At 48.6% G+C, this 23,556-nt stretch overlaps 1 protein-coding gene across 11 annotated transcripts in view; it reads left to right on the forward strand.

The window, feature by feature from the left end:
* map7d3 (MAP7 domain containing 3) overlaps positions 1 to 23,556 on the forward strand; it is a 171,617-nt gene that overhangs the window by 115,610 nt on the left and 32,451 nt on the right. For 7 of the 11 annotated variants that reach the window (XM_072505980.1, XM_072505985.1, XM_072505987.1 and 4 more), the window contains 3 exons: positions 6,829 to 6,971; positions 17,843 to 18,036; positions 19,366 to 19,619. In XM_072505980.1, the coding sequence (XP_072362081.1) occupies positions 6,829 to 6,971; positions 17,843 to 18,036; positions 19,366 to 19,619 (591 nt within the window). The remainder of the gene's footprint in view (positions 1 to 6,828; positions 6,972 to 17,842; positions 18,037 to 19,365; positions 19,620 to 23,556) is intronic. The other 4 variants (XM_072505982.1, XM_072505986.1, XM_072505989.1 and 1 more) reach the window with 1 other exon arrangement.

The raw sequence follows: 23,556 nt of genomic DNA on the forward strand, positions 1-23,556 counted from the left end.
CCCCTTACAGATGCTGACTAACCTGCTGTCTACTTCATACTCAGTTTTAATTCCAGATTTCCAGTATTTGCTCGATGAAGTTAGTCGTGCAACTGATATGAACATGGTAGAAGAATAACAGCAACATTTTTTTGAAATGTAGCATTGTAATTTGTGTTTAGTCCACGTGCGATAGTAGCTAATCTTTGAGAGATATTTGATTGCAGTGTGTTTTAAGCATCACATGACATCAGCTCATCTGGGAATAACAGACCAAAGAACCTGTCATTCCTCCCCCTCTGGTATAAGGACCAAAATACTACTTAAATCATAAATGTTAAAATAAAACGTGTTTCTGTATCTCTGAGCTGAGTCTCCATGTTGCTGTAACTCTGAGCTGACTCTCTCCATGTTGCTGTATCTCTGAGCTGACTCTCTCCATGTTGCTGTATCTCTGAGCTGAGTCTCCATGTTGCTGTAACTCTGAGCTGACTCTCTCCATGTTGCTGCATCTCTGAGCTGACTCTCTCCATGTTGCTGTATCTCTGAGCTGACTCTCTCCATGTTGCTGTATCTGTGAGCTGACTCTCTCCATGTTGCTGTATCTCTGAGCTGAGTCTCCATGTTGCTGTATCTCTGAGCTGACTCTCTCCATGTTGCTGTATCTCTGAGCTGACTCTCTCCATGTTGCTGTATCTCTGAGCTGACTCTCTCCATGTTGCTGTATCTCTGAGCTGACTCTCTCAATGTTGCTGTACCTCTGAGCTGACTCTCTCCATGTTGCTGTATCTCTGAGCTGACTCTCTCCATGTTGCTGTATCTCTGAGCTGACTCTCTCCATGTTTCTGTATCTCTGAGCTGACTCTCTCCATGTTGCTGTATCTCTGAGCTGACTCTCTCCATGTTGCTGTATCTCTGAGCTGACTCTCTCCATGTTGCTGTATCTGTGAGCTGACTCTCTCCATGTTGCTGTATCTGTGAGCTGACTCTCTCCATGTTGCTGTATCTCTGAGCTGAGTCTCCATGTTGCTGTATCTCTGAGCTGACTCTCTCCATGTTGCTGTGTCTCTGAGCTGACTCTCTCCATGTTGCTGTATCTCTGAGCTGACTCTCTCCATGTTGCTGTATCTCTGAGCTGAGTCTCTCCATGTTGCTGTATCTCTGAGCTGAGTCTCCATGTTGCTGTATCTCTGAGCTGAGTCTCCATGTTTCTGTATCTCTGAGCTGACTCTCTCCATGTTGCTGTATCTCTGAGCTGACTCTCCATGTTGCTGTATCTCTGAGCTGACTCTCCATGTTGCTGTATCTCTGAGCTGACTCTCCATGTTGCTGTGTCTCTGAGCTGACTCTCTCCATGTTGCTGTATCTCTGAGCTGAGTCTCCATGTTGCTGTATCTCTGAGCTGAGTCTCCATGTTTCTGTATCTCTGAGCTGACTCTCTCCATGTTGCTGTATCTCTGAGCTGACTCTCCATGTTGCTGTAACTCTGAGCTGAGTCTCCATGTTGCTGTATCTCTGAGCTGAGTCTCCATGTTGCTGTATCTCTGAGCTGAGTCTCCATGTTGCTGTATCTCTGAGCTGACTCTCTCCATGTTGCTGTAACTCTGAGCTGAGTCTCCATGTTGCTGTATCTCTGAGCTGACTCTCTCCATGTTGCTGTATCTCTGAGCTGACTCATCCATGTTGCTGTATCTCTGAGCTGAGTCTCCATGTTGCTGTATCTCTGAGCTGACTCTCTCCATGTTGCTGTATCTCTGAGCTGAGTCTCCATGTTGCTGTATCTCTGAGCTGAGTCTCCATGTTGCTGTATCTCTGAGCTGAGTCTCCATGTTGCTGTATCTCTGAGCTGAGTCTCCATGTTGCTGTATCTCTGAGCTGAGTCTCCATGTTGCTGTATCTCTGAGCTGAGTCTCCATGTTGCTGTATCTCTGAGCTGACTCTCTCCATGTTGCTGTATCTCTGAGCTGAGTCTCCATGTTGCTGTATCTCTGAGCTGAGTCTCCATGTTGCTGTATCTCTGAGCTGAGTCTCCATGTTGCTGTAACTCTGAGCTGACTCTCTCCATGTTGCTGTATCTCTGAGCTGACTCTCTCCATGTTGCTGTATCTCTGAGCTGAGTCTCCATGTTGCTGTATCTCTGAGCTGAGTCTCCATGTTGCTGTATCTCTGAGCTGAGTCTCCACGTTGCTGTATCTCTGAGCTGAGTCTCCATGTTTCTGTATCTCTGAGCTGACTCTCTCCATGTTGCTGTATCTCTGAGCTGACTCTCCATGTTGCTGTATCTCTGAGCTGACTCTCCATGTTGCTGTATCTCTGAGCTGACTCTCCATGTTGCTGTGTCTCTGAGCTGACTCTCTCCATGTTGCTGTATCTCTGAGCTGAGTCTCCATGTTGCTGTATCTCTGAGCTGAGTCTCCATGTTTCTGTATCTCTGAGCTGACTCTCTCCATGTTGCTGTATCTCTGAGCTGACTCTCCATGTTGCTGTAACTCTGAGCTGAGTCTCCATGTTGCTGTATCTCTGAGCTGAGTCTCCATGTTGCTGTATCTCTGAGCTGAGTCTCCATGTTGCTGTATCTCTGAGCTGACTCTCTCCATGTTGCTGTAACTCTGAGCTGAGTCTCCATGTTGCTGTATCTCTGAGCTGACTCTCTCCATGTTGCTGTATCTCTGAGCTGACTCATCCATGTTGCTGTATCTCTGAGCTGAGTCTCCATGTTGCTGTATCTCTGAGCTGACTCTCTCCATGTTGCTGTATCTCTGAGCTGAGTCTCCATGTTGCTGTATCTCTGAGCTGAGTCTCCATGTTGCTGTATCTCTGAGCTGAGTCTCCATGTTGCTGTATCTCTGAGCTGAGTCTCCATGTTGCTGTATCTCTGAGCTGAGTCTCCATGTTGCTGTATCTCTGAGCTGAGTCTCCATGTTGCTGTATCTCTGAGCTGACTCTCTCCATGTTGCTGTATCTCTGAGCTGAGTCTCCATGTTGCTGTATCTCTGAGCTGAGTCTCCATGTTGCTGTATCTCTGAGCTGAGTCTCCATGTTGCTGTAACTCTGAGCTGACTCTCTCCATGTTGCTGTATCTCTGAGCTGACTCTCTCCATGTTGCTGTATCTCTGAGCTGAGTCTCCATGTTGCTGTATCTCTGAGCTGAGTCTCCATGTTGCTGTATCTCTGAGCTGAGTCTCCACGTTGCTGTATCTCTGAGCTGAGTCTCCATGTTGCTGTATCTCTGAGCTGACTCTCTCCATGTTGCTGTATCTCTGAGCTGACTCTCCATGTTGCTGTATCTCTGAGCTGAGTCTCCATGTTGCTGTAACTCTGAGCTGAGTCTCTTCCCCTCTCCTTGCTACTTTGTTTACTCTCTCGACTTTCTTATTTCCGGATCAGACAAGGAGAAAAATCAAGTTAATCTGATGCATCTGTTTTAACCTTTTTATGTTGTTTTAAATTTTAACCTCAATATTTGTTGAAATTAGTTCTCCCTCTGGCCACATATCGTCAATATGAAAGGGAGGAGCAACCTCTTAACTACAGGCTTTCTTAAGTGGCTAAGTTTGCAGATGATACAAAGGTATGCAGAGGGACAGGTAGTATTGAGGAAGCAAGGGGGCTGAAGAAGGACTTGGACAAGCTAGGAGAGTGGGCAAAGAAGTGTCAGATGGAATACAATGTGGAAAAGTGTGAGGTTATGCACTTTGGAAGGAGGAATTTAGCCATCGACTATTTTCTAAATGGGAAAATGCTTCGGAAAGTCCTTGTTCAAGATTCTCTTAAGGTTAATGTGCAGGTTCAGTCGGCAGTTAGGAAGGCACATGCAATGTTAGCATTCATGTCGAGAGGGCTAGAATACAAGACCAGGGATGTACTTCTGAGGCTGTATAAGGCTCAGGTCAGACCCCATTTGGAGTATTGTGAGCAGTTTTGGGCCTAGTATCTAAGAAAGGATGTGCTGGCCTTGGAAAGGGTCCTGAGGAGGTTCACAAGAATGATCCCTGGAATGAAGAACTTGTCGTATGAGGAACAGTTGAGGACTCTGGGTCTGTATTCGTTGGAGTTTAGAAGGATGAGGGGGGAATCTTATTGAAACTTACAGAATACTGCGAGGCCTGGATAGAGTGGACGATGTTTCCACTTGTCGCGACGCATATCATTCAGAAACACATTAAACCTCCGAGCTGCTCCCAGCTCAATAACGTTCCCCTGCTCTCCTGAGTGTCCCTCACTGCATACATACCTCATCAATTTACCTGCAAGAGGGAACGGTTACCAAGCTCAGAACGTTCTGAATTGCTCCTTTCAAATACATGAGTTTCATTACAGAAAACTTAATATTAGCAAAAATATTCCATTTTGTTGGTAGAGGGATTGAGTTTCGGAGCCATGAGGTCATGTTGCAGCTGTACAAAACTCTGGTGCGGCCGCATTTGGAGTATTGCGTTCAATTCTGGTCACCGCATTATAGGAAGGATGTGGAAGCATTGGAAAGGGTGCAGAGGAGATTTACCAGGATGTTGCCTGGTATGGAGGGAAGATCTTATGAGGAAAGGCTGAGGGACTTGAGGTTATTTTCTTTAGAAAGAAGAGGTTTAAGAGGTGACTTAATTGAGGCATGCAAGATGATCAGAGGATTAGATAGGGTGGACAGTGAGAGTCTTTTTCCTCGGATGGTGATGTCTAGCACGAGGGGACATAGCTTTACATTGAGGGGAGATAGATATAAGACAGATGTCAGAGGTAGGTTCTTTACTCAGAGTGTAGTAAGGGCGTGGAATGCCCTGCCTGCAACAGTAGTGGACTCGCCAACATTAAGGGCATTTAAATGGTCATTGGATAAACATATGGACGATAAGGGAATAGTGTAGATGGGCTTTGGAGCGGTTTCACAGGTCGGCGCAACATCGAGGGCCGAAGGGCCTGTACTGCGCTATAATGTTCTATGTTCTATTAAAGATCATGAGCATTTTTTGAGAATTTTAGCTGCTACTTATCATTCTTAGCACAGCAATATATGTCGTTATTAGAAATAAAAGCAGAAAATGAGGAAAATACGCAACAGGTCTGGCATCAACTGTGAAGAGAGAAACCCTTACGTTGAGATCCAACGGCTCATCATCAGAACTAAAGTCTGCCAAAATGTCATTGACCTGAAACATTGGATGCGATTCAGCGGCCTCGTCACACGACTTGGCGAAGGGACAAGGGCAGCACGGTGGCGCAGTGGTTAGCACTGCTGCCTCACTACGCCGAGGACCCAGGTTCGATCCTAGCCCCAGGACACTGTCCATGTGGAGTTTGCACATTCTCCCCATGTCTACATGGGTTTTGCCCCCACAACCCAAAGATGTACAGGGTAGGTGGATTGGCCATGCTAAATTGCCCCTTAATTGGAAAACATGAATTGGGTACTCTTAAAAAATTTTTTTTACAGTGTTGATGTCGGGGCGAGGCTGTTGAATCTCACGAGAGGCCTGTATCGAGATCTGTGACGCTCAATACAGAATTCTGCAGTGCGTTGCGATCTGCATCTCGCTGTCCCTGCGCAAAGCTTGGGGCTGCCTTTAAAAGCGGCGCCTCGTTCTGTGAGAACTGAAGCGGAGCAAGGAATGATTTGGAGTGGCCTCGATGGGGAGTTCCCAAGGCCAAAATACCCAGCAAAGTGCCGTTGAATAGCAGGGTCTTTCTTGGTGCTGTAGACACTGAGAAACACATTGCTAAACGTGCTGTTCAGCGGGCTTTAACCCTCGTCTGCTGAATTGTGCCCATTAACCCTGTTTCTCTCTCCAGTGTTGCTGCCTGACCTGCTGAGTATTTCCTACATTTAGTTTCTAACTCTGATTTCAAGCATTGACATTATTTTATATTTCACTTTATTTTGCTTTAAATCATTTTTTTTTTAGGATTTATCCGATTTTATATTTTCGAACTCTAAATACAGCTAAGAATTTAGAAAAATTGTTTGTTGCAAGTATGTTTATATTTATGTTGTCGCCGGATGCTGCCCTGGAGATCTAACTGTTCTACAATAGGATTGAAAGTGATTTTTGATCATTGGAGAAAATCGAGAAAGAATACAGCTTTGGTAGGAAATAGGGATCATTTAAAATGCTGGTTTTTAATGTTCTGACAAGTTCTGTAGATGTTTTTTGATGTCCAGCTGCTTATTTAATTTTCATTGACCTGAAATCTCTTCATTTGCTGCTTTTTACCATCTACAGCATATTTTGTAAGTCGTGTGTTTTGCTTTGGATAATTTTTAATAATTGTACCTAACTGGCAGCTGAGTGTTTAACCTGATTGGAACATCGCCCGTGTCCGCTGCACACAACACACTGCTTCTCCCATTGCTCCTTGTGTATTTTTAACAGTTTGACTTGTGACAAAATGTGTTCCTTTTTTTTGGGTGGAACTGGATGTGTAGATATCTTTATTAGTCTGTGCAGAGCTGTACTAAGGACTGCATTTTAATGGGAACAGTAGCAGCGTCGAGAGCGCATGTTCTTGGCGGTAGCTTCAATAACCATCCATGTATCATGAATACACTGCCGTGTCCACATTTCCCTCTGGTTTATGGTGGTGGCCTGTGAATTAATGCTTAAATAACTTGCTATTTACAGATTGCACATGGCATTTTGGCAATTTAAAGTTAATTATGTTTGTTCAATTTTTTACTTAATATTCCTTCACCTTGGTTACTAACCATAGCATGGTGATGGTGTCTGTTAATCTAGTGTGGCAGTCTGCACTCTGCTTTTCATTCGTGGTCCTAACATGCACAATTTCTCTCTTTCTCCTTTTGTTTTCTTGCTCTGCACTTTTCTTGCTTTCCTATTTCAAATTCTAACCTTGTAGAGTCTCATCTCTGCCCTCGTTCAGCTTCAGCTAGACCCATCAATCCCCCCGTCAACCCTCCCAACAAGCCTCTGCGTAGCCGCAGCACTGACCGGCAAACCCCGACGCCTGAAGCCAAAGACACTACAATCGAGGCCATACAGGTCAGTGGGGGAAGGGGCATTTACTCTTGAAATAATTTCCTGAGCATCTTTCTGTTCATACTGCATCTTAAAGTGCCCTATTTCGTTCATTAGTCCTTTGAGTGCCTTGGCTAATGGTTTTTACACCCAACTAAGAAGATAGATGTGCCTAATTTAATGTTCTACCTAAGGGATAACTCCTGTAACAGCGCAGCACTACCTGGCGTACCAGCGCAGCACTATCTCGAGTACCAGTGCAGCACTACCTGGCGTACCAGCGCAGCACTACCTGACGTACCAGCGCAGCACTATCTCGAGAACCAGCGCAGCACTACCTCGAGAACCAGCGCAGCACTACCTCGAGAACCAGCGCAGCACTATCTCGAGTACCAGCACAGCACTACCTCGAGAACCAGCGCAGCACTATCTCGAGTACCAGCGCAGCACTACCTCAAGTACCAGCGCAGCACTACCTCGAGTACCAGCGCAGCACTACCTCGAGTACCAGCGCAGCACTATCTCGAGAACCAGCGCAGCACTACCTCGAGAACCAGCGCAGCACTATCTCGAGTGCCAGCGCAGCACTATCTCGAGTACCAGCGCAGCACTATCTCGAGTACCAGCGCAGCACTACCTCGAGAACCAGCGCAGCACTATCTCGAGTACCAGTGCAGCACTACCTCAAGTACCAGCGCAGCACTACCTCGAGTACCAGCGCAGCACTACCTCGAGTACCAGCGCAGCACTACCTCGAGTACCAGCGCAGCACTACCTCGGGTACCAGCGCAGCACTACCTCGGGTACCAGCGCAGCACTACCTCGGGTACCAGCGCAGCACTACCTCCAGTACCAGCGCAGCACTACCTCGGGTACCAGCGCAGCACTACCTCGAGTACTGCTCTGAAGTGTTAGCCTGGATTACTGAATGATCCATTCAGCTGGAACCTGGCGTTCCAGCGCAGCACTACCTCGAGTACCAGCGCACCACTACCTGGCGTACCAGCGCAGCACTACCTCGAGTACCAGCGCACCACTACCTGGCGTACCAGCGCAGCACTACCTCGAGAACCAGCGCAGCACTACCTCGAGAACCAGCGCAGCACTACCTCGAGTACCAGCGCAGCACTACCTCAAGTACCAGCGCAGCACTACCTCGAGAACCAGCGCAGCACTACCTCAAGTACCAGCGCAGCACTATCTCGAGAACCAGCGCAGCACTATCTCGAGTACCAGCGCAGCACTATCTCGAGTACCAGCGCAGCACTATCTCGAGTACCAGCGCAGCACTACCGCGAGTACGAGCGCAGCACTACCTCGAGTACCAGCGCAGCACTACCTCGAGTACCAGCGCAGCACTACCTCGAGTACCAGCGCAGCACTACCTGGCGTACCAGCGCAGCACTATCTCGAGTACCAGCGCAGCACTACCGCGAGTACCAGCGCAGCACTACCTGGCGTACCAGCGCAGCACTACCTGGCGTACCAGCGCAGCACTACCTGGCGTACCAGCGCAGCACTACCTCGAGTACCAGCGCAGCACTACCTCGCTTACCAGCGCAGCACTACCTCGAGTACCAGCGCAGCACTACCTGGCGTACCAGCGCAGCACTATCTCGAGTACCAGCGCAGCACTACCTGGCGTACCAGCGCAGCACTATCTCGAGTACCAGCGCAGCACTACCTCGAGTACCAGCGCAGCACTATCCCGAGTACCAGCGCAGCACTACCTCGAGTACCAGCGCAGCACTACCTCGAGTACCAGCGCAGCACTACCTGGCGTACCAGCGCAGCACTACCTCGAGTACCAGTGCAGCACTACCTGGCGTACCAGCGCAGCACTACCTCGAGTACCAGCGCAGCACTATCTGGCGTACCAGCGCAGCACTATCTCGAGTACCAGCGCAGCACTACCTCGGGAACCAGTGCAGCACTACCTGGCGTACCAGCGCAGCACTACCTCGAGTACCAGCGCAGCACTATCTCGAGAACCAGCGCAGCACTACCTGGCGTACCAGCGCAGCACTATCCCGAGTACCAGCGCAGCACTACCTCGCGTACCAGCGCAGCACTACCTCGAGTACCAGTGCAGCACTACCTCGCGTACCAGCGCAGCACTACCTCGTGTACCAGCGCAGCACTACCTCGGGAACCAGCGCAGCACTACCTCGGGAACCAGCGCAGCACTACCTCGAGTACCAGCGCAGCACTACCCCAAGTACCAGCGCAGCACTACCTCGAGTATCAGCGCAGAACTACCCCAAGTACCAGCGCAGCATTACCTCGCGTACCAGCGCAGCACTACCTCGGGAACCAGCGAAGCACTACCTCGAGTACCAGCGCAGCACTACCTGGAGTACCAGTGCAGCACTACCTCGCGTACCAGCGCAGCACTACCTCGCGTACCAGCGCAGCACTACCTGGAGTACCAGCGCAGCACTACATCGAGTACCAGCGCAGCACTACCCCAAGTACCAGCGCAGCACTACCTCGGGAACCAGCGCAGCACTACCTCGAGTACCAGCGCAGCACTACCTCGAGTACCAGCTGGCACTACCTCCAGTACCAGCGCAGCACTACCTCGAGTACCAGCGCAGCACTACCTCGGGAACCAGCGCAGCACTACCTCGCGTACCAGCGCAGCACTACCTGGAGTACCAGCGCAGCACTACCTCGAGTACCAGCTGGCACTACCTCCAGTACCAGCGCAGCACTACCTCGAGTGCCAGCGCAGCACTACCTCGAGTACTGCTCTGAAGTGTTAGCCTGGGTTACTGAATGAAATCCTGACCACCCAGGGGGCTGCAATGCCCTCCGAGCCCCCCCCCCCCCCACCTCGACGTGCCCATCACACCTGGCCTCCGCTTAGGAAAGCAGTGCTACTCGGTGCCTGAGCGGGGTTTTGCCAGTGATTACTGGGAGAATGTGACCTAATGACTCATTTAAATACGTGTATGGGCCTGATCCAGATCCGGCTGTGGGTAGTGAGTCAGATGATTCTGAGTTGGCTCGACTCCTGGTGCGGAACCCGTTTTGGGCCTTTCTCCCTGTGCACCCAGCGTAACGGGGTCTGTGCCTCGCGCAACAGGGTGGGAAAATCACCCCCGTACAAGACATCAGCTTCATGTCACAAATAGATGATCAGCTAAAAAGAGTGAGGTAAGGAAATTAATTTCAGCAGATATTGGAAAAACTTAAGTTCAGGAACTAATATCCGACCAATCCCTGAGACCTGGTGGCCTACACCTGAGAGATTTGAAAGTGATCGCTGCCAAGATAGTGCCAGCTAGGATTTTTCCAAAATTCCTTAGATTCAGCAACGGCCCCACTCGACTTTCGTTGGCAAAAGATACACCATGTTTCAAGAAATGAGGAGAAAGTGGTGAACTGCAGGCCAGTTAGACTAATATTAGTTGTTGGGAAAATGCTGGAATTTCTTTTTAGACACCTTAACAGTGCACTTAGGAAAAGCACAATGTTTTAATTCAAATAAGTTTAAAAAAATCACAAGTACAAAGCAAATCTACAAAGTACGAAGGGGAGTAAACAGGGATTTTTCAAGTTGGCAGGTGGTAAATAGTGAAGTACCGCACATCAGCGCTGGGTCTCCGCTTACAATCTGTATTAATGATGTGAGACAGAGAGTAATGGATCTAAGTTTGCAGATGATACCAAACTAGGTGGGATGGTAAGATGTGGGGACGACACTGAGATGCTGCAAAGAGATGCTTAAGAATGAAGAGCTTGTCGTATGAGGAACGATTGAGGTCTCTGGGTCTGTACTCGTTGGAGTTTAGAATGATGAGGGGGGATCTTATTGAAACTTACAGGATACTGCGAGGCCTGGATAGAGTGGACGTGGAGAGGATGTTTCCACTTGTGGGAAAAACTAGAAGCAGAGGACACCATCTCAGACTAAAGGGGCAATCCTTTAAAACCGAGATAAGGAGGAATTTCTTCAGCCAGAGGGTGGTGAATCTGTGGAACTCTTTGCCGCAGAAGGCTGTGGAGGCCAAATCACTGAGTGTGTTTAAGACAGAGGTAGATAGGTTCTTGATTAATAAGGGGATCAGGGATTATGGGGAGAAGGCAGGAGAATGAGGATGAGAAAATATCAGCCATGATTGAATGGCGGAGCAGACTCGATGGGCCGAGTGGCCTAATTCTGCTCCTATGTCTTATCGTCTTACGGAGTGGCAACAAAGTGGCAGATGGAGTATAATATAGGGAAATCATTTTGGTATTGAGAATAAAAAAGCAGAATTTTTTGTTTAGAAGTTGAGAAACTTGTAAGTGGTGATGTTGTAGACACGTGGGTGAGCAGGTACAAGGAACACAAAATTAGCATGAGGTTCAACAAGCAATTCAGAAGGCAAGGGGATTGGAGTACAGGAATAAAGAAGTTTTGCTGCAGCTTCACAGGGTTTAGGTGGACCACATCTGGAACACTCTGCTGTCTTCGCCACAGATAAGAAAGGACAGACTTGCATTGGAGACGGTGCAGCAAAGGTTCACAATTGGTTCCTGGGTTGAGGAGGTTGTCCTGTGATGGGCTGAGTAAATGGGGTTTATATTCTCTGGAGTTTGGAAGAATGAGAGGTGATCTCATTGATCCCTACAACATTCTGAAGGGGTTTGAAGGGGTGGACACTGAGAGATTGTCTCCGCTGGTCGGGGAGTCTAAGACACGGGAGCCCAGTCTCAGGATAAGGAGCCGGTCATTTCGGACTGAGGAGAAATTTCTTCACTCCTTTCTTCACTCTTCTTGACAAATATATGAATAGGATGGGAATAGAAGGATACAGACCCAGGAAGTGTAGAAGATTGTAGTTTAGTCGGGCAGTATGGTCGGCACGGGCTTGGAGGGCCGAAGGGCCTGTTCCTGTGCTGTACATTTCTTTGTTCTTTGTTGTTCAAAGGATTGTGAATCTTTGGAATTTTCCACCCAGAGGATTGTGCCCCCACCCACCACCATCCACCCACCAAGTTGCTGGTCACAAACAACTACTTAAAGAAGGCGATGAACTGCTTCCACCTGGAGCGGAACCATTCCCCGACCCTCTGAGAGCAAATTTAATTTTCTCCAATCTTACAAATTTGAGTATAAGAATTGGCAAGTCATGTTGCAGCTGTATAGAACCTTAGTTAGGCCACACTTGGATTCTAGTGTTCAATTCTGGTCGCCACACTACCAGAAGGATGTGTGTAGATAGCCTGGGTCACATTGAGATCCAAAAAGACGAGGTGTTGGGTGTCTTAAAAAATATTGAGGTAGATAAGTCCCCAGGGCCTCATGGGATCTACCCCAGAATACTGAAGGAGGCTGGAGAGGAAATTGCTGAGGCCTTGACAGAAATCTTTGGATCCTCGCTGTCTTCAGGGGATGTCCCGGAGGACTGGAGAATAGCCAATGTTGTTCCTCTGTTTAAGAAGGGTAGCAAGGATAATCCCGGGAACTACAGGCCGGTGAGCCTTACTTCAGTGGTAGGGAAATTACTGGAGAGAATTCTTCGAGACAGGATCTGCTCCCATTTGGAAGCAAATGGACGTATTGGTGAGAGGCAGCATGGTTTTGTGAAGGGGAGGTCGTGTCTCACTAACTTGATAGAGTTTTTCGAGGAGGTCACTAAGATGATTGATGCAGGTAGGGCAGTGGATGTTGTCTATATGGACTTCAGTAAGGCCTTTGACAAGGTCCCTCATGGTAGACTAGTACAAAAGGTGAAGTCACACGGGCTCAGGGGGGAGCTGGCAAGGTGGATACAGAACTGGCTAGGTCATAGAAGGCAGAGAGTAGCAATGGAAGGATGCTTTTCTAATTGGAGGGCTGTGACCAGTGGTGTTCCCCAGGTATCAGTGCTGGGACCTTTGCTCTTTGTAGTATATATAAATGATTTGGAGGAAAATGTAACTGGTCTGATTAGTAAGTTTGCAGACGACACAAAGGTTGGTGGAATTGCGGATAGCGATGAGGACTGTCCGAGGATACAGCAGGATTTAGATTGTTTGGAGACTTGGGCGGAGAGATGGCAGATGGAGTTTAATCCGGACAAATGTGAGGTAATGCATTTTGGAAGGTCTAATGCAGGTAGGGAATATACAGTGAATGGTAGAACCCTCAAGAGTATTGAAAGTCAGAGAGATCTAGGAGTACAGGTCCACAGGTCACTGAAAGGGGTGACACAGGTGGAGAAGATAGTCAAGAAGGCATATGGCATGCTTGCCTTCATTGGCCGGAGCATTGAGTATAAGAATTGGCAAGTCATGTTGCAGCTGTATAGAACCTTAGTTAGGCCACACTTGAATATAGTGTTCAATTCTGGTCGCCACACTACCAGAAGGATGTGGAGGCTTTAGAGAGGGTGCAAAAGAGATTTACCAGGATGTTGCCTGGTATGGAGGGCATTAGCTATGAGGAGCGGTTGAATAAACTCGGTTTGTTCTCACTGGAATGACGGAGGTTGAGGGGCGACCTGATAGAGGTCTACAAAATTATGAGGGGCATAGACAGAGTGGATAGTCAGAGGCTTTTCCCTAGGGTAGAGGGGTCAATTACTAGGGGGCATAGGTTTAAGGTGAGAGGGGCAAAGTTTAGAGTAGATGTACAAGGCAAGTTTTTTTACACAGGGTAGTGGGTGCCTGGAACTCGCTACCGGAGGAGGTGGTGGAAGCAGGGACGATAGTGACATTTAAGGGGCATCTTGACAAATATATGAATAGGATGGGAATAGAGGGATACGGACCCAGGAAGTGTAGAAGATTGTAGTTTAGTCGGGCAGCATGGTCGGCACGGGCTTGGAGGGCCGAAGGGCCTGTTCCTGTGCTGTACTTTTCTTTGTTCTTTGAATTCTGCTACGTCCGCCAGCCAGTCTGCAGCCTTCTGTGGTGCTGCCGATCTCCACCCAAACAGGACTCATCGCCGGGCTATCAGGGAGGCCGAGGCCACGACGTCGGCCCCCTTCCCCTCAAAAAGCTCCAGCCAGTCCGACACCCCGAAGATGGCCACCAGCGGGCATGGCTCCATCCTAACCCCCACCATCTCAGACATTGGCCTCAAAGACCGAGGCCCAGAACGCGACCAACGTTGGCCAGGCGTGTCAATGGATATGAACTTACAAATGGTTGGCATGGTCGGGAATGGAATGATGGGAAAGTTGGGAGAACCGGTGGATGTAGTTTAATTAGACTTTCAGAAGGCTTTCGATAAGGTCTCACTTGGCAGATTACTGCGTAAAGTTAAAGCGCAAGGGATTCAGGGTAGTGTCTAGAAATGGATAGAAAGCTGGTTTGCAGACAGGAAGCAAAAGATTGGAATAAATGGGTCTTTTTCTGATTGGCAGACAGTGACTAGTGGGGTACCACAGGGATCTGTGCTCGGACCCCAACTGTTCACATTATATGTTACTGATTTGGACAAGGGAACTAAATTATCTCCAAATTTGCAGATGATACAAAGTTGGGTAGGAGGGTGAGCTATGAGGAGGATGCAGAGATGTTTCAGCGGGATTTGGACAGGCTGAGTGAGTGGGTACATGCATAGCAGATGCAGTATAATGTGGATAAATGTGAAGTTATCCGCTTCGGGGGCAAAAATAGGAAGGCAGATTATTATTGGAATGGGTGTAAATTGAGAGAGGCAGATACTCAGCGAGACCTTGGTGTCCTCGTGCATCAGTCGCTGAAAGTAAGCGGCAGGTACAGCAGGCAGGAAAGAAGGCAAATGGTATGTTGGCCTTCATAGCGAGAGGATTGTGGGCAGTTTGGTGTCCTTATCTGAGGAAGAATATTCTTGCTATGGAGGGAGTGTAGCGAAGGTTTACCAGACTGATTCCTGGGATGGCGGGACTGTCATAAATCGGTTAGGATTATGTTCAAGAGTGAGAGGGGACCTCATAGAAACTTGTAAAATCTAGCGGGATTAGATAAGGTAGATTCAGAAAGAATGTTCCCGATGGTGGGGGAGTCCAGAACTAGGGGCCATAGTTTGAGGATAAGGGGTAAACCTTTTAGGACTGAGGGGAGGAGAAATGTCTTCACCCAGAGAGCGGTGAATCTGTGGAATTCACTCCCACAGAAAGTATTTGAGGTGAAAACGTTGTGTAATTTCAAGAAGGAATTTGATACAGCTCTTGGGGCTAAAGGGATATGGGGGGAAAAGTGAGATCAGGGAATTGGACTTGATGATCAGCCATGATCATAATGAATGGCAGAACAGGCTCGAAGGGCCGAATGGCCTCCTCCTGCTTCTATTCTCTATGTTTAGAGATGATGGGAACGTTGATGGGGGATGATGGGAACGTTGTTTTGGAGATGATGGGACGTCAGTTGGGGGATGAAGGGAACGTTGGTGGGGGATGATGGGAATGTCGATTGGGGGATGATGGAAAAGTTGGTTTGGGAATGATGGGAACGTTGGTTTGGAGATGATGGGAACGTCGATTGGGGATGATGGGAACATCGGTTGGGAATGATGGGAACATCGGTTGGGAATGATGGGAACATCGGTTGGGGGATGATGGGAACGTCGGTTGGGGGATGATGGGAACATCGGTTGGGGGATGATGGGAACGTCGGTTGGGGGATGATGGGAACATCGGTTGGGGGATGATGGGAACATCGGTTGGGAATGATGGGAACATCGGTTGGGAATGATGGGAACATCGGTTGGGGGATGATGGGAATGTCGGTTGGGGGATGATGGGAATGTCGGTTGGGGGATGATGGGAATGTTGGTTGGGGGATGATGGGAATGTCAGTTGGGGGATAGAACATAGAACGATACAGCGCAGTACAGGCCCTTCGGCCCACGATGTTGCACCAAAACAAAAGCCATCTAACCTACACTATGCCATCATCCATATGTTTATCCAATAAACTTTTAAATGCCCTCAATGTTGGCGTGTTCACTACTGTAGCAGGTAGGGCATTCCACGGCCTCACTACTCTTTGCGTAAAGAACCTTCCTCTGACCTCTGTCCTATATCTATTACCCCTCAGTTTAAAGCTATGTCCCCTCGTGACAGCCATTTCCATCCGCGGGAGAAGGCTCTCACTGTCCACCCTATCCAACCCCCTGATCATTTTGTATGCCTCTATTAAGTCTCCTCTTAACCTTCTTCTCTCTAACGAAAACAACCTCAAGTCCATCAGCCTTTCCTCATAAGATTTTCGCTCCATACCAGGCAACATCCTGGTAAATCTCCTCTGCACCCGCTCCAAAGCCTCCACGTCCTTCCTATAATGCGGTGACCAGAACGGTACGCAATACTCCAAATGCGGCCGTACCAGAGTTCTGTACAGCTGCAACATGACCTCATGACTCCGGAACTCAATCCCTCTACCAATAAAGGCCAACACACCATAGGCCTTCTTCACAACCCTATCAACCTGGGTGGCAACTTTCAGGGATCTATGTACATGGACACCTAGATCCCTCTGCTCATCCACACTTCCAAGAACTTTACCATTAGCCAAATATTCCGCATTCCTGTTATTCCTTCCACAGTGAATCACCTCACACTTCTCTACATTAAACTCCATTTGCCACCTCTCAGCCCAGCTCTGCAGCTTATCTATGTCCCTCTGTAACCTGCTACATCCTTCCACACTATCGACAACACCACCGACTTTAGTATCGTCTGCAAATTTACTCACCCACCCTTCTGCGCCTTCCTCTAGGTCATTGATAAAAATGACAAACAGCAACGGCCCCAGAACAGATCCTTGTGGTACGCCACTTGTAACTGAACTCCATTCTGAACATTTCCCATCAACCACCACCCTCTGTCTTCTTTCAGCTAGCCAATTTCTGATCCACATCTCTAAATCACCCTCAATCCCCAGCCTCTGTATTTTCTGCAAAAGCCTACCGTGGGGAACCTTATCAAACGCTTTACTGAAATCCATATACACCACATCAACTGCTCTACCCTCATCTACCTGTTCAGTCACCTTCTCAAAGAACTCGATAAGGTTTGTGAGGCATGACCTACCCTTCACAAATCCATGCTGACTATCCCTGATCATATTATTCCTATCTAGATGATTATAAATCTTGTCTCTTATAATCCCCTCCAAGACTTTACCCACTACAGACGTGAGGCTCACCGGTCTATAGTTGCCGGGGTTGTCTCTGCTCCCCTTTTTGAACCAAGGGACCACATTTGCTATCCTCCAGTCCTCTGGCACTATTCCTGTAGCCAATGATGACATAAAAATCAAAGCCAAAGGTCCAGCAATTTCTTCCCTGGCCTCCCAGAGAATCCTAGGATAAATCCCATCAGGCCCCGGGGACTTATCTATTTTCAGCCTGTCCAGAATTGCCAACACCTCTTCCCTACGTACCTCAATGCCATCTATTCTAATAGCCTAGGTCTCAGCGTTCTCCTCCACAACATTATCTTTTTCCTGAGTGAATACTGACGAAAAAGATGATGGGAGCGTTGGTTTGGGAATGATGGGAATGGTGGTTGGGGGATGATGGGAACATCAGTTGGGGGATGATGGGAAAGTTGGTTTGGGAATGATGGGAACGTTGGTTTGGCGATGATGGGAACGTTGGTTGGGGGATGATGGGAACGTTGGTTGGGGGATGATGGGATAGTTGGTTTGGGAATGATGGGAAAGTTGGGAATGATGGGTAGGTGGTTTGGGAATGATGGGAATGTTGGTTGGGGGATGATGGGAATGTTGATTGGGGGATGATGGGAATGTTGATTGGGGGATGATGGGAATGTCGGTTGGGGATGATGGGAACGTCGGTTGGGGGATGATGGGAATGTTGGTTGGGGGATGATGGGAATGTTGATTGGGGGATGATGGGAATGTTGATTGGGGGATGATGGGAACGTCAGTTGGGGGAGTGACGATGGTCTTTTTTTGATTTGTACAAACAGAAACAAATCAAGGAAAAACGTCCTTCATCCCCGGCTTCAACAAGCCGGAGGCGCTCACCATCACCAAATCTATCAAAGAAACTCTCATGGCCTGCCAGCACTCCGAAATCCTCGTCGCCAGCCGCAGGGGCCAAGAGACCTCCATCTCCACCGAGCACAGGGGCCAAGAGATCAACATCACCTTCAACAGTCAAGTAATACCATAGACATTTCAAAATGGTTAAATTTAACTTGTGGTACATTGTTTCCTTGTGAATCTGGCACTGGGATAACTATGGAATTGAAGTACAGATCGGCAACAATCTAATTAAAGGGTGGACTGGCTCCGAGGCTGAATGACCACCTGCACTATTCAGCTGTTGTTATTTAGAGATGAGCTTTCTTACTCTAGATTGCTGAAAACCTGCAGACAAAAGCTTTGCCAAGTGCTCAACACGAGATGTATGGTGCAGTACTCTTTAATTATACATCCAACCTGGGGCTTCAGATTTCACAATGAAACCCGGTATTCCTTCCCCTTTTAAAGTCACTCCTCTTCTTTGCCCCTTAAGCACCGCCTCCCACTTTGTTCCCACCTTTATTGGAGAGAGCGTTTATAACAACATCTCTAATATTACGGAGCTTTTCCATCAAAGCCAGTTTTCTGATCACCGTGAATTTTTGTTTGTAGGTGTTGTTTAATCCCTGGGGTTTATCTGTTGGGCGACACGGTGACACAGTGGTCAGCACTGCTGCCTCACACCGCCACAGACCCAGGTTCAATTCCGACCTTGGGTGTCTGTGTGGAGTCTGCACGTTCCCCTTGTGTGTGCGTGGGTTTCCTCCGGATGCTCGGTTTCCTCCCACCGTCCAAAGATGTGCAGGTTAGGTGGGGTTACAGTGATAGGGCGGAGGACTGGGCCTGGGTAAGAGTGCTCTTTCAGAGGGTCGGTGCAGACTCGATGGGCTGAATGGCAGCCTCCTGCACTGTAGGGATTCTATGTCACTAACCATACTGGTCTCCACTCCATAAATGGATGTTTTTTCTGAAACTCAGTTGGTTAAACAGATAAGCGTGCAAAGTGACAGACATAGAGATTAACCATCCGCAGCTCAGTGGGTTTAAATTGCAATCAGGTAATGCCATGCAGATTTAGAATACTGGATTTTGTTCACCAACTGCTTAATGCTCAGTTGTTACTCAGCACCTCTAGTCACAAAGTGCTGGTGTTTCAATCTCCTCCATGTCCCTTTGCATTAACTAAAAATCAACAGATCACGGACCAGAATGACCCCGTGGCAGCCCAGAACAGTCCGTGTTTCCTGGCGTTCCTGTTTTTCGGAAGGAAGATGCTGCCAGGGTCTGGTTTAAATGCTGGGTTTGGTTCAACTGAAATACAACATGTAAATAATAGAAAAAGGGAAATAAACCCAGCTAGTGATTGTTCAGAACTGCTTCCTGATTGATTTTTTGCAATGACATTGTTGCTTGAAGCTGCACAATGAAGCTTTCAGTAACGATTGTGATTTTATTTCCGTGTTAGATCGAGTCCAAAGAACCGTGCAGCTTCTCCCAGCAGTTTCAGACAGCACCCTCCATCCCCTCCGTCTGTCCAAAAGCCTCTGCCCATCCATCGAGTCCCAGCTGCTTCAACTGCAGCCAAAAAGAAAACTGAGAAGGAGGGAAAACCAAAAGCTAAAGCGGAAGGTGCGGGTTCGGAGCACAGTATTGGACACGTGTCGGAAAAAGAACCCTCGGCACCATCCAACAAAACCAAAGATCCTGAACAAAAACCAGGTATGACTGAGCCATCCAAGGAGGGAGAGGGAGCCCTTCAGGGGAACAGCAGCATCCTCCAGATCAGGGCCCAGCTTCACCAGATCAGGCTTGTCCAACCTGTGCATCTGGGCCACATTTCACTTTTCTCAGCCGGGGCTGAAGATAAACAAATTTCAGAAACATAAGATTTGTCCCAATATTAAACATTAATTTCAAAACAAACGGCTGATGCATGAAAAGAAATAACTTGCTCAGCAAAATAAAAGTCACAACAATAAATTGGCAATTTTTAAAAAAGAGAACTAAAGATGACCATTCAAGTGTGAAAGGGTGTGTGTGTCTGTATCTCTGTGTGTGTCTGTGTGTCGGTGTGTTTGTGTGTGTGTCTCTGTGTGTCTGTATATGTGTGTCTGTGTCTCTGTGTTGTGTGTCTCTGTGTGTTTCTGTGTGTCGGTGTGTCTGTGTGTGTGTGTCTGTGTGTGTCGGAGGGTGTGTGTGTCTGTGTGTGTATCTGTCTCTGAGTTTGTGTGTCTGTGTGTCTGTTTTGCGGCTGTGTTTGTGTGTCTCTGTTTTGCGACTGCGTGAGTGTGTGTGTCTGTGTGAGTGTGTGTGTCTCTGTGTGTGTGTCTATGTGTGTCTGTGTGTGTGTCACGCACTCCCCTCCCTCGCTCACTCCCCTCCCTCACACACTCCCCTCCCTCACACACTGTCCTCCCTCACACACTCTCCTCCCTCACACACTCTCCCCCCTCACACACTCCCGTCCCTCACACACTCCCGTCCCTCACACACTCCCCTCCCTCACACACTCCCGTCCCTCACACACTCCCGTCCCTCACACACTCCCGTCCCTCACACACTCCCGTCCCTCACACACTCCCCTCCCTCACACACTCCCCTCCCTCACACACTCCCCTCCCTCACAGACTCCCCTCCCTCACACACTCCCCTCCCTCACACACTCCCCTCTCTCACACACTCCCCTCCCTCACACACTCCCCTCCCTCACACACTCCCCTCCCTCACACATTCCCCTCCCTCACACATTCCCCTCACTCACCCTCCGCCCCCTCACACACTCCCCTCCCTCACATACTCCCCTCCCTCGCTCACTCCCCTTCCTCACACACTCCCCTCCCTCACACACTCCCCTGCCTCACACACGCCCCTGCCTCACACACTCCCCTGCCTCACACACGCCCCTCCCTCACACACTCCCCTCCCTCACATACCCCCCTCCCTCGCTCACTCCCCTTCCTCACACATGCCCCTCACACACGCCCCTCCCTCACACACTCCCTCCCTCACACATTCCAGTCACTCACCCTCCGCTCCCTCACACACTCTCCTCCCTCACACACTCTCCTCCCTCACACACTCTCCTCCCTCACACACTCCCTCCCTCACACATTCCCCTCACTCACCCTCCGCTCCCTCACATACACCCCTCCAACTGCTGGAGCTGCCAAATAGAAACATGACTATCAATTCGGAAAGCTGCTGACCAATGGAAAGATATGTCATTTCTCTTTTCTGCCGTGTTGGTTGCCGAGTTCCTCGGAGGTTGGGGATGAAGTGGGTCAAGCTGTGTAAGACCCCAGGTTAAATCTTTAAAGTGTTTCCACCAGAGCACTAAGCTGCAGACAGGCTAGAGCAGCTCAGTGTCTTGGCTTCTGCAGGTGTTAACCCTGCTATGGCCCGGAGCAGTGAATGGTCCTCCTCCGTCTTTCCTGAAGTAGGTTTTACATCATCTAAACTGACAGAGCTTTGAATGAACACTCGCTGATCTCTCACCTTGTAAGGTGTGTTGTTTCATTCAGTTCTTAATAGGTCTGCCTGTATATTGCCCAGTCTGTCAATGCTTCACCATTTCACAGTCAAAACCCTACGGAGTTCAAAATAAAATAACCTCCCTTTCACTTGATCCACCGTCCGACGGCAAAGCCATTTTGTGAAGAAATTTTCTTTTTGTCCACATTTTGGTTTTCCGTTAAAACTGCATTTCTCAAATAGCTGCAAAAATCTAATGAAAAGTAACCACTCTGCCCCAGAATGGCCGGAATGTTCTGGACCAGAAGACCCTGTGCCAGCCAATGATTGGCCGTCTCCACCACCGTGAAACATGCCGCCAGGGGCACAGAAAATCCAATCCATGCACTGTCGGGAAGTTTCTAACTAATTTCATCTTAATTTCCTCAATGTCAACTTTTTTTCCATTCATTTTTACGAGGTGACGGGGTGTGGGCTATGGTGGCGAGGCCAGCATTTATTGCCCATCCCTAATTGCCTTGAGAAGGTGGGGGTGAGTTGCCTTCTTGAACCACTGCAGCCCATGTGGTGTAGGTACACCCAGAGTGCTGTTAGGGAGGGGGTTCCAGGATTATGACCCATCGACAGTGAAGGAACGGCGATATATTTCCACGTCAGGATGGTGAGTGACTTGGAGAGGAACCTCCAGGTGGTGGGGTTCCCAGGTACCTGCTGCTCTTGTCCTTCTCGGTGGTTTTGCCCCTGGGTTTGGAAAGTGCTGCCTAAGGAACCTTGGTAAGTTCCTGCAGTGCACCTTGTAGATGGTACAGTTTCACTGCCGTGGGCTGGTGTGCGGTCACTTCCCACGTGTCCCAGGGTCACAACACACGTGTCCCAGGGTCACAACACACGTGTCCCAGGGTCACAGCACAAGTGAATTAACCAATAATTCTGAGAAAAATACCCAACGTCTTTGGCCCTTGGTAATTACAGTCACCAGGTTTGTAAATGTAAACACAACTACTGTTTATTTGTAATAAGAACTGTGTGAAATAGGCAATAAATACAACTGGTTAACGATAAGCTAATATCTAATACCCACTTTAACTTGCCCCTCACCCTCTGTTTCTACACACAAGACAGACAAACACAGAGGGGTGGAATGGGGTAAAAATCATAATTGGAAGGACAAAAAGAGTCTTTTTTCCAGCTGAATGTTTTAGCACACTACTTCACAGCAGTGATTCTTTCATTCCGGTACTCTGTTGTTTAAAATACATTACTCACAGCTTGGGCTGGTTTAGCACACTGGGCTAAATCGCTGGCTTTGAAAGCAGACCCAGGCAGGCCAGCAGCACGGTTCAATTCCCGTAACAGCCTCCCCGAACAGGCGCCGGAATGTGGCGACTAGGGACTTTTCACAGTCACTTCATTTGAAGCCTACTTGTGACAATAAGCGATTTTCATTTCATTTAGAGGCACCTTATTTCTCATCAAACTCTGCTTTCAGTTTGTGTTTTGACTTCAGTCCTCTGTAGTTGCAGGAAAGCAGTACCCAGAGGCTTTCTGGAGAGAGAGTCAGCCCTCACAGTACCCTTCCGGAGAGAGTTAGCTGGTTCTTTGTGGAGAGAGTTAGCTGGATCTCTTCACTGGCGGCACAGGTGTACAGTGGTTAGCACTGTTGCTTCACAGCTCCAGGGTCCCAGGTTCAATTCCGGCTTGGGTCACTGTCTGTGCGGAGTCTGCACATTCTCCCCGTGTCTGCGTGGGTTTCCTCCGGGTGCTCCGGTTTCCTCCCACAGTCCAAAGATGTGCAGGTTAGGTGAATTGGACATTCTGAATTCTCCCTCTGTGTACCCGAACAGGCGCCGGAATGTGTTTTCACAGTAACGTCATTGCAGTGTTAATGATGGGTGGGGGGGGGGATTTGAGTTGGTTGATCAGTCGTTATCACCATGAAAGGCGGAGCAGGCTCGATGGGCAGATGGCCTCCTGAGCCTGTTTTCTATGCTTTAATATAGATAGGTTATGAGTGCGAGCCAAAATTTGGCAGATGGAGTTTAACGTTCAGTGTGAGGTTAAAATGGAACGGCAACTTATTATCTAAATGGCAAAAACATCCGAGTGCTTCGGGACCTGGGTGCCCTCTGCATGAATCGCAGAAAACTGGCATGTAGGTGCAGCAGGTACTACGGAAGGCAAATGG

Source organism: Scyliorhinus torazame, chromosome 5 (genome assembly GCF_047496885.1).
Source record: "Scyliorhinus torazame isolate Kashiwa2021f chromosome 5, sScyTor2.1, whole genome shotgun sequence".
In the NCBI taxonomy this organism is placed as follows: Eukaryota; Metazoa; Chordata; class Chondrichthyes; order Carcharhiniformes; family Scyliorhinidae; genus Scyliorhinus; species Scyliorhinus torazame.